Source organism: Danio rerio, chromosome 13 (genome assembly GCF_052040795.2).
Source record: "Danio rerio strain M-AB ecotype USA chromosome 13, GRCz13ab, whole genome shotgun sequence".
Taxonomy (NCBI): Eukaryota; Metazoa; Chordata; class Actinopteri; order Cypriniformes; family Danionidae; genus Danio; species Danio rerio.
The window spans coordinates 33,614,014-33,630,037 of NC_141033.1; the positions used below are offsets into that span (position 1 = coordinate 33,614,014).

Consider the following 16,024-nt stretch of genomic DNA (forward strand, 5'->3'; position numbering starts at 1 on the left):
ATAAAAATTGACCTGGCAAAATGTAATAAACTAATTAGATAAAATAAATATGTAATAGCAGTTTAAAAGTTCCAAAAATAAAAATTCCAAGCAAAATAAAATAAAATAAAATAAAATAAAATAAAATAAAATAAAAATTTTCAGGTCAAATAAAAAAATGTAATTAAATTGCAATAAAAGATACACTGTAACTGATTGTATCTAGACGGGACAAAAGAACTGTGCATTATTTTTGATTAACCTTAAATGACTGAATGAAGATAACACATTACATCTGTAGTTTAAAAGTAAACTAAAAGTAAGAGGCATTATTGATAATACTAGAAGCTTATGCAAATTGCAAAAACTGTATCTACCCAGCCATTATTCACTCGTATGCTGGCAAAAACTATGTTATACGGCATACATCAAAGAGATTAAAACCAAATTTGCATCTACACCAACATCTATACCAACGAATGCGTCAACATATGAAAAACAACAGATTGGCTGTTTGGACAAAGGTGCGCTGATGTTTATGGCAAATAACTATAACTACAGAAGGTAATAGGATTGAATTTCACCCATAATTAAAATCACATCAAAGCCAAATGAAATAAAGCTTTAAAAAAAGTGGGCTCGGGAGTGAGGTGCTCTGGTCATGATGAATGGAGATTTGCAATACGGATGAGGAGAATGGATGCTGGGTGGCTTAACTGGGTTAGTGAGGAGAGCTACACTTCATCATCCCAGACATAATTGCCTTTCCGGTGGTGGAGCAGAGATACAGAGTGCCACTCACTGTCTGTCATGAAGGCTTACCGGTAGTCAGGGTGGGGTCGAACCTGAAGTTCGAGGGTTGGGGGTTGCTCACACATATGGCCACCTTTAATTCTGTCTTGCCAAAAAGTGTGAATGACCCGATGAGGCCCAGAAGGTCTTGAACAGCCAGATAGTGCTCCGCTGTCACTTCCTCCTCACAGCTGCAAAAGGAAAATAAATATTAATCTCTAGTCTAGTCTAGAGTGGAGTATTTATATCTTTGCATGGGTCATAGATGAAGCATCTGAACAATAAAAGTGAAACACAGCTTGTTTTTTCTGGTAAATGGGTCCTTTTAAAGCCAAACTTCCGGGGAAAGCTTAATGTGACTTATATCAATTTCACAAGCTTGTTTTTACAGCATTGATGTTGTAATGTAATTACAGTACATTCAGTTAAATAGACTTAAGCATTTATTTAGTTATTCAAACGTAAAACGAGATGAAAGACCATTGTAACCACTAGCGCCGTCTGTAGCAACAGGCTAGAGCAGAAATTCCATTGAAAATACTGGGGTAAAATAAACATATTTTAAAGACATGGCGAGGGGAAATGGAATTTAATGCAGTGCTTGTCCGATCTGAGACCCACGTTATTTCATATATCTAACAGGCAATGACGATCGCTGATTTTGAAAGAAATCAGATCTTAAACCTGACAATTTTGTAATGGAAAGACAGTTCACGAGAAGCCCTTGGGCTGCCTGGCTGAAAATTAAAAGTCTGTGTGCATGTAGGCCATTTCATTTCTAAACAATAATAAAAGACTATCATACATTCTTGTACCTTGATCACTTTTTAAATATCAGTCAGTGTAATAGCAGTTTGTACAATACAAAAAGAGGTCATAGATGAAGCATCAGAACAAAAAGGGAAACAGCTTACTTTTCTTTGCATATGCAGCCTGGTTAGTTTAATTTCTGAGCAATAATGAAACATTCGTGTACATCGATTAATTTCTAAAGCATCATTTAGTGTAACAGCAGGTTATACAGTGCAATTTTTACTTCATGACATAGATACAATTTTTATTTAAGGATTATCTCCAAAGAATTAACTATTTATATAACATTATAAATATTTATACTTTGCCAGTATTCTTCAATATTTGGAGTTTTACATTTTTTTTATATAAAGCACACCCTTTACTTGCATTTAAAATGCTTTCTATGTGTCTAAAATCACTTTTGTAGATTTATTGGTCACACTTTATTTTGATGGTCTTTTGCTGATGAATTTAAGTTACATTGCATCTACATGCCAACTAAATTTACAAGTAGACTGTTAGGTTGGGGTTAGGGTTAGTGTAAGTTAACGTACTTTCTTAGCTTCAAAGTTTCTTTTAGTCAGTTAATCTAGTTAATGTCTGTGGAAGGAGCATATCAACAGACAGTCTACTAATACTCAAATGTAGCCTACCATCAACAAAATGTTTGCCAATTTATTTTGATGCAGACACCAAAATGGAACGTCTCACACTTTCACAAGAGTCTAAATATAAATAGTAGTCAACAAGTGGATCATAAAATTGTCAAAATTGTGACAAGAATGAGAGTTGTTCAGTAATTTTATGATGATATGATAAAAGGTTTTGACCCACTTTAAATGACTACTGTATACATACATTCATTAATTCGTTCATATTTTTTGGCTTAGTCCCTTTATTAATCAGGGGTCGCCACAGCAGAATGAACCGCCAACTTTTCCAGCATATGTTTCATGCAGCGGATGCCCTTCCAGCTGCAACCCATCACTGAGAAACATCCATACACACTCATTTACACACATATACTACAGACAATTTTGCCTACCCAATTCACCAATACTGCATGTCTTTGGACTGTGGGGGAAACCGGAGCAACCGGAGGAAACCCGCGTGGGTCAACATGTGGAGAACATGCAAAACTCCACACACAGAAAACGCCAACTGACTCAGCCAAGGCTGGAACCAACAACCTTCTTGCTGTGAGTCGAACGTGCTACCCACTGTGCCACTGTGCAGCTGTATACATACAGTATGTTCAAAATAATATAAGGTCTAAAACTAGTACTAGGTTGCAATTTATTATAAGTGAAAACAACAATTAATTAATTCATTTTCTTTTTGGCTTAGTCACCACAGCGGAATGAACCGCCAACTTATCCAGTATATGTTTTACACAGTGGATCCACTTCCAGCCACAACTCAACACTGGGAAACGCCCATACACTTTTGAATTCACACACATACACTACGGCCAATTTAGTTTATTCAATTCATATAGCGCAGGTATTTGGACTTGTGGGGAAAACCGGAGCACCCGGAGGAAACCCACGCCAACACGGGAAGAACATGCAAACTCCACACAAAAATGCCAACTGACCCAGCCGGGGCTCAAACCAGCGACCTACTTGTTGTGAAGCGATAGTGCTACCCATCGCACGATAGTGCATACCCATTTAATTATTTTACTGTGTTTGTGACATAAAAAGAACAGTGTTACGAAACCTGATGGAAATATGTCTGAGAAACTAAAGGGAGTAACATTGAGATGACCAAAAGAATAAACTAATGGTAAAGGTGGTAGGAGAAGAACAGAATAACAAATTTAGCACTGCAAAATATTTAATGGCTCCCACAAACCATATATTTACAATATGTAAAAACAATAATAATATAAAAATACATGTAAAAAAACAAAATAAACAGGAGATTGAACTGAAAGTTGCGCTTGAAAAAATATCAAAGATGGAAATATTAATTCATTCATTAATTTTCTTGTCGGCTTAGTCCCTTTTATTAATCCGGGGTCGCCACAGCGGAATGAACCGCTATCTTATCCAGCAAGTTTTTACGCAGCGGATGCCCTTCCAGCCGCAAAAGATGGAAATATAACAACATATTCCCTTAATCTCCTCCCATTCCTCTAAAGAAGAAAATATGCACTCTGAACTTACTCGAACCAAAAAACACTTATTATTTTGGTCATCTCAATGTTGCTCTGTTTAATTTCCTAGACATATTTCCATTAAGGGTCATAACATAAAATTAAATTAAAGACTTAAACCCAAAATTATTTTGCCATTAAGGAAGCAGCACTTTTATATACTAAGTGTGCAAAAAAGATACAATGCACAATCTATGCACAAACAAAATAACCACCACCTACAGACTTTACATAAAAGCACATATAGACACACATAGTGAATGAGAGCCATTGTTGACTGAAAGCGGTCTTGTCCTACATTGACCCTCGCTGTGAGGAAGAGCAGACACACAGTGAGTTAGAGAGAGCTGGCATGATCCGTAATGTAATTGAGCTCAATTTACTGCTGATCTCATTACGAGCTCTTTAATTATTGAACTCTGCAGCTTTCAAAAAGAAACTTGCAGCAGGAAAGAGCTGAGAATAAGAGGAAGAAAGAGAGAGATGAAAATAAGGAATGAAAAGTACCTAAAATACAAGCGCTTTCTGGAGGTGGTTTCATATCTGCAATATTTGCTGATAATCCTATCTATCATTGATGGTTTTTCAAATAAAGTGATGTATTTTACCGTAATATGATGGTCTGTAAGATGTCGTAGCCATCGTTGTTCTCAAACTCCTCAAAAAGAGCAGGGTTGATAGCATAGGAGTCCTTCACGAAGCTGAAAACACTCACAGCCACCTCAGCGAGAACATGAGCAGGGACGTCTTCGCTGATCTTATGCATGTTCTGGATGCAGATCTTCATGCAGTTGCTAGCTAAAGGAAACAAAGCACCAAGTGTAAAGATGCTTGAGTATATACCTGAAGTATATTCTAACAATGTATATTTTGACTAAAGAAGCAGCAAAACTTTTTATGCGTTCCAATATTACAAATTATCTAACTACGTAGTTGGTTACAAGCCAGTTCTAAAATCACTTCAATCTCTTTATAAACAGACACTACAGCTATTAGGTATCATCATTGTAATATAATACAATGCTCATTATTTATTGAGCTTTGATAATATTACATATTTGGCTGATCCTTGATCCTTGTATGAATTTAAAAAATGTAAATTTTAAATTTACCTCTATTAGGTGAGTTTGTGACACTGAAGAATACTAATGGCAGAGAAATATAGAGGAGACTGTGCTGTGCAGTTTAGAGGTTAAGGTGGTTTAACAAATTAAAGGGTATTACAAATTATTCAACATTTAAATACAAGTTAAAGAAATGTCTAAAAGCACAACAAGTTTGTAATCATGTTTAACCTATCTCTTATGCTTTTTATGATATTCTTATCAATTATTGTACATTTTGTTGTTTGTATTTTAGCTGATATTGTATGTGTAATAATGAGTTTTGTTAGGATGGGAGCTTCTCATCATGGATGAGCAGCTGACAAATCTGCAGCAACTGCGTGATGCTATCATGTCAATATGGACCAAAATCTCAGAGGAATATTTCTAGTACCTTGTTTAATCTATGCCATGAAGGATTAAGGCAGTTCTAAAGGCAAAAGTGGGTCCAACCCAGTAGTAAGGTGTACCTAATAAAGTGGCCGGTGAGTGCATTTCATTAACATGGTTTAAATTCACAATTGTTTTGGGGGTTCCAGTAGTTATATTCAATCTGCTATGAGATAATATTTTTTTAGTTTTTTTTTATTACAGTGACAATAATATAACAGATTAATAATAAGTTCATAAAAAAACTCTGGATAATTATTTTCCAGTAGTAATATTCAATCCACTGTGTAATAACATGTTTATGTTTAGAATGTTTTTATTACAATGACATTATTATAACAGATTAAGAATTATTTTATCAAAATACTTTCTGGAGAAAATTTCTCCATGCCCTCTACTATTGCTACTAGTCCTAGACCAAGGACCATCAAAAAGGGTGCTCAACATTTAACTGCAACCCTGTCTACACTCAGTAAATGTCTAAAACCAAAATGTTATGCAATCAGAGATCTGGCACAGCTCAGTAACTCAAATCAGCATCATGTGAAAGTAAATCAATATTATGGTCATCTGACAGTGTTCATACAGTGCCTATCCACATTTAGCCAAAACAAAATAAATGTGTTGATAAAAATAGATATTACGTAGACCTATTACCTAAACCATTTATTGCGAAAAACATCATCTAATAAGACACATTCGGATGGATGAAGAATGTTCTGGTCTTTGCTGACCTTGCAGTGCAGATACAGTGTTGTGAGCTTGTGCCGCAGACACTGATCTGAGGACTCGAGACGCCTGCTGTCTCCATGAAGAGCTGCACTGATCCCACAGTAGAGTGAGAGAGATGATCACACTCGACAGCTCCTGGGTCTCCAGCAAAACCTCCACAAAACACACATGCCTGCACAGTTGCAAAAATCCCTACACAGACAAAACAAAGATCATCCATCTGACCATTTTATTATTATTACTGTGTATATTTTTCTGATAAAATTGTCCTTGATTCCATTTTTCCCACAAAAATTGTTTCTGTATGGTGAAATACCCTTTTTTAAATATAAATTTTATTTATTTATTTAATTAATTAATTCATGAGAGAATTTGTTACTATTTATTAAAGTATTTATTGTTTAAATTATTTCGATCTTTACAAAAAATATTACTAAATTAATAACTGAAAGATTCTAGTGATTCTACAAATATTTATAAGTATAGTTTTGTATTATTGCTATGATTACTATAATTATTACTAAATTAGTGTTAGAAGTACTTTGAGAAGTACATCCTACTGTACAATAGTTACTATATTTCTGTCACAATTTCTTCAGGCTTAAATAAACTTTATTTGATGGGTTGTCGCTAAGATGTTTGACTTTCTGTGTTTACATGATATGACAAGTTTTGTTTTGGTGTTTTTTTACGAAAGAAATTCTCATGAAGTGGCTTGAGCAGCTCTGGGGTTGAAGTGTTGAAGATAATGTAATCATATCATCATCTGTGCTTTAGGATGTGTAAAAATGTCCTTCACTTACAGAGGGTCACATGCAGACTTCGTCTTTTTGCTTCAACATATTTACAGACAATGATACATATAACAGTTTGCTTAAGTGAACAGCACTACTTTGATATAGTAATATAAAATTTGCCAAATTTAGTGGCATGCCACATTATACAGTATATTATTTTTAAATGACCCAATGATTCTAACTGATCCTTATTTTCCAAATTGCAGAAGTGATGGCCCCTACATAATATAAGGATCTATGGTGCATCTGCTTTGCAACATCAAACAATACATGTGAAAGAGTGAAAACCTGAATAAGAGTGTCCTGAAAAGAACATTTGAGATCCTCTTTGACATCTTTTGGTGAAGAGTCAGAATTCTCTTTTCGGGGAGGCAAAGCTACAAACAGATACAGAGATTTGACTAGCGCCGCAGGCAGGCCCGTCTTGATCATAACACCAACCTCCTGGCAAAAAAACACAACAACGACCTGTCAAAACATGACTAGACAGGATAGAGTTAAAGAGAGGAATGCTCTCCATGACATGGGCTGAAAACTAAATTGTGCAATAAATCAATGACAAAAGGGCTTTTCTAAAGAAAACACTTAGAGTAAACTGAATACACAATTGCCTCAGCAATCAACACCATTGACTTACATAAACTTAAAATATAACTACTTTTTTTTTTAAACAAAAAAAATCTAAAACACTACAAAATGTAATAATGGAGCATAAAAGTTAATATAGTAGTACTTACAGTATCTCTGTTGGACAAGAAAGATATTGATTTAAGCAGAAGCCATCCTTGGTTGCTTTTGACCTCTGACCTCTGAAAAAACTGCTCCAGTTCATATCGTGCTTCCTCTAGTTTAACAAAAAGCATATAAGGAACAGAATCAGAATTAACGCCAGTCAAACTTACATCTGCACACCACTGATGAATAAATGTTTTCATTCCTTGGACAGATTAAGTTTATTAAAAAATGTACTTTCAACTATGTATAATAATGAGAACTGAAAATGACTGCCTAATATAGACAACAGTAAGAATCGACAATGTTACCTTGCAACTCGTTTTGTTGCATGTTTGTGAAATAAAGAAGTGGGCAACTTCCCCTCAAACACAGACACAGTTTCTCTGTTTGCTTTTTATACAGTATGACTTTTAGTGACTTCACTAAAACAACTAATGACTGTCACTTTATTAACACGTTATGATAGCCGTCATTTAGTGTACCTGCAGGCTTCTCTGCCACTCTCTGCTGTACATGAGAGACGAGAGCTTCTCCAACCTGCAGTGCCAAGCTTTGAAGATCCAGATCATCAAGAACACTGCCACTCTCTGACACCTTATAAAATATTAGAAAAACAAATTGTTATTCTAAAACAACAACACAGTACATACACTTTGTTGGCCCGTCTATAGCTTTAATTACAGCACATATTCGCAGAGACATCACTTCAATTATGTGCGTCGCACAATATTTTTTCCTGTTTAAAGTTGCATTAATCTTTCGCCAAGATTTTGTTTTGATTACTCAATAGGGTTACGTTCTGGATTCTGTGGTGGCCAATCCATGTGTAAAATGATCTTACATTCCCTGAACAGCTCTTTCACAATTTGAGCCTGATGAACCCTGGCATTGTCATCCAGGAATATGCCCAAGCCATAAGGAAACAAAACATTGCTTAACTTAGACCTGACCAACTGCAGCATCTCCAGATCACTGCACTGCCCTCACAATTTGTATGGTAGGCACAAGGCTTGGATCCCTTCATCTGTCTCTCTTCTTACACTGAATCGCCCGTCACTCTAGAACGGGGTAAATCTGGACTCAGACCACATGACCTTCTTCCATTGCTCCAGGGTTCAATTTTTACGCTTCCTAGCAAATTAAGTCTTTTTATTTAGCCTCGCTGATATAAATGGTTTTCTTAAATATTTTAGTTCCAATGCCTTGAGTTCCCTTCGCACTGTGCATGTGTAAATGCTCTTACTTTCACTGTTAAACACCTGTGAGGTTTTCTGTGTTTTTTTTTTAAAGCGCTTCACTTTTTCCACATTTGAATGTCCTTGAGTGGCCCAGCCAGAGCCCAGACCTAAATCGTTTTGGACATCCCTGGAGAGATCTGAAAACGGCTGTACACCGTCGCTTCCCTTCCAACCTGATAAAGCCTGAGAGGTACTGCAAAGAGGAATGGGCAAAAATTCCCAAAGACAGGTGTGCCAAGCTTGTGGCATCATTTTCATAAAGACTTGAGGCTGTAATTGCTGATAAAGGTGCATCAACAAAGTATTGAGCTAAGGCTGTGAATACTTATGTACATGTTAACTATCCTTCCAGTTTTTAATAATGCAATAGACAATTTTTAACCCAATTTTAGTCATTTAAGTAATCTTATTAAATGCTTTCTTGGTTTTAAGCATGCCAATATTTGATTCAGACCTTCCGACATGGTTGTTTAAGAAACGAGAAGCACCAGATAGAGTTAAATACACTCAAAAAAATATTTTCTGCTTGTACCAAATAAGCTAAAACAACACATTTCTTAAGATTTTCTTGCGACAACCTACAGTAATTGTTTTATGTTCAATCCACCTAATAAATAATAGTTAACTTAAATGGTTTGGGTTGGGTCAACATAAATGAATTGGGTAGAACCCTGCATTATTACAAGTTAACTTGTTACCAGTTGTTGACTATTTGCTTAGTTCAATCCAGATGTTGTTATTTGTATTCAATTTTTTAACATGCAGAGTAGATGTTTGATATGTTACAAAAACAACTATCAGAAGTGAAAATGCAAAAATGAACATTTTCATAACACAAGTTTCATTTCCCTCAGCTGTGTAACAGTCTCAGCTTTCACCCAACATTCTTTGCTTCAATCCTCGCTTGTTGCTTTTTTCAAGCCGATGTGGTGCCTTACTCCTTACATTACTATGGTTGGTTAAATCCAAGCAAGAATGCAGAAGATGTGAGTCAATGAGTCACCCGTGTGTAAACCCCCTTAAACATGCACACACTCGCTAAGCCTACGTGTGTGATTGCGTATCAGTAGGTCATCATGAGTGTCCATCAGTGCAACCAAAAGTGGGATCAATAGTCTCACAGTTACAGATAACTGCTGAAATTGAAACAGAAAATGCAACTTTTTTTTATCTGTCTCTGTGTGAATCAAGGTTATTTTTCATTTACTTTCCTTCAGCTTAGCCTTTATTTATCAGGGGTCGGCACAGCAGAATGAACCACCAACTTATTCAGCATATGTTTTACACAGCGTATGCCCTTCCAGCTGCAATCCAGTACTTGGAAACATCCATACACACTTATTCACACACATACACTCTGACCAAGTTAGTTTAACCAATTCATCTATAGCACATCTTTGAAAACGGAAAACTGAACACCCAGAGGAAACTCACACGAACACGAGGAGAAAATGCAAACTCTACACAGAAATGCCAACTAACCCAGCCAGGACTGGAACAAGCGACCTTCTTGCTGTGAGGTGAACGTGCTACTACACTGTGTCGCCAAGGTTATTATAGTTTTGCATTTTAAATGTTTTTATCACAATACCATTTTTTTAATTTGCTGTGAATTTTAGTTTAAGTTTGTTTCATTAATGTTTGTGCATTTTAGATTAGTATTTATTTTGTGAATACATTGTTTATATATGTAATAAACTGAATATACTGAAAGTAATTATATTACAGAACACACACAGAGTCGACTGGAGAAAATTTTAATGTCTGCATAGCTTACAATAATGCAATAAATAAAAGCTAAAATTAATACAAATGTCTTCTATTAAAGATCATGTATGTAGCTTGACATGCTTAGTTTGGGTTTTTGGCAAATTAAGAAAGGTTTGAAGATATTTTGTGTTTATATAGAAAATATATAGAATTTGTTTTGTATATAATCATAAACTTGACTGATGTAGATGGCAGAATTTGCCATCTACTGGTATTTTCCTTCACAGGATAAGCGGTTTTTCATTTTGAAAATGATTATTATTTTATTTCATATAGTTATGACTGTTGTTAGTTTTAATTTCATTTATTGTGATTTTTTTTTTTCAGTTTTTAAAAATGTTTTTGATCATTAGTTTTTTGTCTTAGTTTAAGTTCACTAAAATAACCATAGTATGAATCAAGAGCCAATTTCCCAACATGGTTTGTTGATTAATGCTAAAATTAAGGAGGCTAAATCACAAAAACGAGCTGCTAATCACACTTAAACTGGTCAAATTGCGTATTTATTTGGTTGTCATTGACTTTACTGTCAAGCAGGGGCGGACTGGGAAAGCATTTTCCAGCGGGCCAATGTTACAGTTCGCTCTAGAAAGTGAAGAGCGGGGGGTGGGGGGTTAATGGGGGCGTGGCAGGCCAGACTCACGGTGGCAGGCCAGATTGACCGTCAGGCCACCGGGAAATGTCCCGGTGCTCCCTATGGCCAGTCTGCCCCTGCTGTCAAGTACAACTAGTGTTTTGCAAGCTGCAAGAATTCTTAGGCCGAAATCAACTCTCTTCACTTTTTTTAAAACCATGTATGTCCCCTCCATTTAAACACACACATATATAGTAAGTCTTTAAAAACTTTGTACAATAAAAGTACAAACTTGAGAAAAGAAAGCGAAAGTATCCAACCATTACACACTTTCTCATGTGTCGCCCTTTAATGGCAAAGATGTAAACCGCTACAACTGTGATGCAAACTTATTATGATTCAGAACCAAAAATCACCATGTGAACACAGTCTGGGTAGGAACTGAAGTATAGACAAGCGTTCAAAACCAATAGAAAAATCACCTTAAATGTTACTTCACAGGTTTTTCCTCAAGATAATTATCAGGGAAAGGCTGTTAGTGTTTAATACTTGGTTATGCTGGAATTAATATGGGTTTCTGAGCTGTCTGTGTTTTTTGAGGTTCCTATTGTGTTGAAGATTAGAGCCTGTGGTTAGGGTGACAACTAGCAAAAACCCAGTAACACAATTTGATGCTTTATTTAAAAGGAAATGAGTGTGAACACTTCAGAACAGCGAATGTCTCTTTGCTAAACAGTAAAACAGAAGCTAAGAAAGCTAAATTGTTAGCTAGAAGCAAATTTGAGTTGCACTTGTACATTTAAGAGGAATTCAAATGTAATATTTTACTATGTGGACTGCACAATGTATGTTTTCAGCATTGATATCGTATTGCATGTATTTGCAATAGTCACGTCGCAGGATTAGCAATTTGGATTTACCATTAAAACTAAAAAGCTCTTATTTTGTGTGTCCTTGCTCTACTGTATTTATTAATGCTTGCTATTGGTTCATAGTTTATGTAAATGCTCTACAAAATTTTTTCAATTACTCTAAAATAATGATTTTTTTCTAAATAGAGCCGTTGGAATCATCTGGTGAAATTATACTCAGTATCGCTTTGTGTATTGCCGTTACAGTACTATATTTTTAAACGGTTTAAGATAATCTGTTTCTTCTCATTTCTTGGAGTTGCCTTAATTTGTCATATTTATGTGCTTGTGTTTGTTACATATCTTTAGATAATATTATTTATACAACAGTTCTGTCTGGTTCTCGAATCTGAATGGCAGATAGCTGTCTGATATTTTGCAATATCAGAACTCTTACAGCCTCTTCACCCTTCTGTCTTAATCCACCTACACAGTGTGACAGCAGATCAATAAACTCACTACAGTTTGACAAATATTGCAGCTGTTGGACAACATAATATACTTTTGAGAGTTTTTAGGTGAGAATGTGGTTGTTTAGATTGCATCTATGCAGTTTATTTATAAGGATAGTGCCTATTTTTGTCTTTGAGCAGACCAAAGATGGTTGAAGTTCCGCCACAAGATGATGGCAGAGAACGCATAGTAAGCATTTAGAGGGAAAAAAAAGATTGGCGTATTTTCAAACTACAGCTGATCAAAACATAAAATTGATGAGTGACCTTCTCTCTCTTTTGTATGTAGTAGTGCTGTATTTATACCGTAGGTATTGTAGTGTATTGAGTGTGAGACGGGACTCACATATCAGGAATGTATGCATTTTGTGTTGGCCACTCTTTGTATAACCCTGAATTACTTTTTGCTTGGCCATCTGTTTGTTTCTAATGAATCTCATGTTTTCGTTACTGCTAGTTACTAGTTCAGTAAAATGAAAGAAAAAAGAAATGCCTGCAAGTGTTTAAAATTTTTCCTTATCGCAAAAACAACAGTAATCTGGTAGTGTTTGTGCTGCTTTGGCTTTTTCGGGGATAATTATTGTGATCTGATTGCAGCAGAGAAATACTGGGAAATCTCTGTAGATTGATGGCATTTCTTGTTGTTCAGCCTTATAATATTAAAATGGGAGCAACAGTCCTCATTTTAGACATTAGGCAAGAAAATCTTTCAATACTTGCTCTAAAGTGACGTTGGTGAAGTAGCAACGGTTTCTGCTTTTTCGACGTCAGCTGCAGATGTTTATGAATGGGAAGAACGTAGTTCCTCATACAAAATGGTTTTAAGACTCTCTTGTTTGATTTTCTTTTTTATACACACGATTATGCTGTCGAACTGTTGTATAAGCGCAATATCACATGAGTAGCAGTGCGATAAGGTTGTATATCATCACTGGTGAGACACTTTCCATTCATTTTAAATGGGTGACATCAGGCGTTGCCAAAATGCATTGTGGATCCATCGGCACCGCTTTAGAGGCGTTGCTTGCTGCAGAAGTTGAGACTTGTTCAACTTTTCAAGCGCCAAAGGAACCGTCAGCCAATCAGATGCCTTATTGCAAATACACCAGCTCAGACAGTGGCCTATTGCTGACTAATTTAATTGGCTGACGCGATCATTATAGCAGTGTCAGCCAATTTAATTAGTCAGCAATAGGCTACTGTTTGAAATGGTGTATTTGCAGTAAGCGACCTGATTGGCACGGCTTCAGACACGCCTTCAGTCAAGCATTGATTCTGAAGCCCCGTGTGAATGGGGCGTAAGGCCCAACTCCCACCAGTGCCGAAATCCAGCCATATCACACTGCTACTCATGTGATATGCTCATGTATAATATGAAGTTGTGTCTGTGATTAAATAACATTTGCGCCCCAACATTTTTATTCAGTTGTCCCACTGATTTACTGTACCTGAATGAACAGAAGCAGGAGTCGGCTGAGCTCTTGCTCTCTTTGTTCTGGTGACTGTTGGTTTATAGTATCCAGCTGAATTAGCTGCTCTCTCAGAACCTCCTCTAGATCATTGTCTTCTTTCAGGTCCTCATTTTTATCACTGTTGATTTGGCTGGCTTTCAGTTCTATGCTCTCTGCACTCTCCCCTGATGCGCTGAGTTCCCCATTCTCCTTACTGACTCTGTCCATTTCCGCATCCGGCTCCTTTAAAAAATAAAAATAAATAAAATTACACAAAGACACTTACTGTCGATACAGATAAAACATCTCAAAACATTTACTGGATCTTCAAGAATGTGCCACGAAAACAACCTTTTTAGATTTTTATCCATCAAATTCTTCCCAAAAGAAATATCTGGGCTACTACAGTACAGATCTTTAGGGTACTTGGTCAGTACCATAACTTTAAGATAAAACACACTCTCTTGAGTTATCTAAAACTTTTAAACATATTCATTATTAAAATCTCATGCAAAATCGTAGAAAAGGAAATGTTTGACAATGAAATACTGATCTTTAACTGCTTTCCTTCAATTGCCAAATCACAGCAGTAATTCAGTGGGTTTTCCTGCATCTTACAATCAGCTGTTCACACGTTAATGTGATCTTGTGATGTCAAGATGTGGGCTTGTTTTGCTACAGGGAGGACAACTTGCATTCCAGAATAAATGACATATTTGCACTGCACAGTCCCTCACTAGTTTATTCATTCACTATCTAAATACAACACTTGAATGTCATCTTCTTATTTTATTTACAGCCTTAACAGCAGTAACGTTTCTTGACGCTCTTTAGCAGTCGCCCTGGCTCTTATGCAATGAAATCTGACCAAACAAATCAGTTGGATGGCAAACAAATGAGGCTTATGAAACACTTAGCTAAAATCAAGCAAGCTTCCTTGTTTATCTCTACCTTTAAGTTGAGTCTCCAGGTGACAGAACAGGTTTAAATGCACTTACAGTAAAACACTCACGCCCCAAAATAAACGGCGACCTCTCAAAATAAAGCTGTCAACATCTGATGTTTGCATATGCAGTATAAAGGAATTAACCATTGAAAGTATTATGTGATACTTCAGTTCAGTATGCTCCAATCTAAAACGTACCTGTTGTTTAGTAGGTGGCATCTCAAGTCATTGACAAGGCTTGTGTACGTCGTTTTATGGCTGGACAGAAGGCTTTCCTCTGGCTTCCCATGTCACAACAACGCTCGGTGAGTGAATGGCCAGTTCATACATGCCTCCTAATCTGCCTTATCCACACCGGCTGGCTGAACTTTGCACAATGTGAAACTCTGACATCAGCTGCGCCTGGTCATGTGCTTCACTTCCTAGTAAAAAAAGCAGAAGTATTTTCAAAGCGCACATATGTGCGTGTGTTTTCCACACAGCAGAAGATCAACAGGGCTGCATTAGTTGTATTATTCCAAAATGAATATTCTAAATCGACCAATCAAAAAAAAAAAAAAATTGTCTGAGGAAATGTAGATAGTGTCTATGCCCTCTGGTGTTTAAAGTGATTCTGATAATTGACAGAGCGTAAATAATTCAAACAAAGAGCAATGGCGACATCTTGTGGTGAGTTGAGATATTACAAAAAATATTATATAGAGAGGATTTTAAATAGGCTATCTGGGGTCCAAATATGAAAAAGACACAATGGAGTCCGTAAAAAAAGTAAAAATGTAAATTAAATTAAAAATTCAGAGAATTAATCGATTTATTATATAAAACTAATAATGTCACAAAAAATAAACACTAAGATAAAAGTAAGTGAAACCCCAAGCAATAATAAAACAGTTTTATCAATGCCTAGTTACAAATACATTCATTATTTTTTTTAAGAACAGTTAAAAATTAATGACTAAACGAAATAATAGCTTAAATATGTATACAATATTAGAATATCTTTTACCATGTGATTTTAAGATTACTGATCTGTTGATCAAGATGCTATTTTTTGTTTCAAGTATAAAAGGCCCTGATTTGACTCCATAGGTTAAATTATCTGAGAATGGGATTTTGGTTGGTTTACTTCAGCACAAAAAAAAAAAAAAAACAATACCAGCATGCGTTCTGTCTTGCATGGTCAGGAACAGATGTAAAA

At 35.9% G+C, this 16,024-nt stretch overlaps 1 protein-coding gene across 5 annotated transcripts in view; it reads right to left on the reverse strand.

The window, feature by feature from the left end:
- Positions 1 to 15,145, reverse strand: part of wdfy4 (WDFY family member 4) — an 87,597-nt gene extending 72,452 nt beyond the window's left edge. For all 5 annotated transcript variants that reach the window (XR_015506075.1, XR_015506074.1, XM_087279503.1 and 2 more), the window contains exons 1-8: positions 15,025 to 15,145; positions 13,878 to 14,123; positions 7,967 to 8,078; positions 7,487 to 7,593; positions 7,038 to 7,193; positions 5,955 to 6,144; positions 4,336 to 4,525; positions 802 to 962 (exon numbers count right to left, since the gene is read on the reverse strand). Coding sequence is in view for 3 of the 5 variants with exons in the window: in XM_087279503.1 (XP_087135629.1) it covers positions 802 to 962; positions 4,336 to 4,525; positions 5,955 to 6,144; positions 7,038 to 7,193; positions 7,487 to 7,593; positions 7,967 to 8,078; positions 13,878 to 14,123; positions 15,025 to 15,045 (1,183 nt within the window). In the remaining 2 variants the exon portion in view is untranslated. The remainder of the gene's footprint in view (positions 1 to 801; positions 963 to 4,335; positions 4,526 to 5,954; positions 6,145 to 7,037; positions 7,194 to 7,486; positions 7,594 to 7,966; positions 8,079 to 13,877; positions 14,124 to 15,024) is intronic.
- Between the last annotated feature and the right edge of the window lie 879 nt (positions 15,146 to 16,024).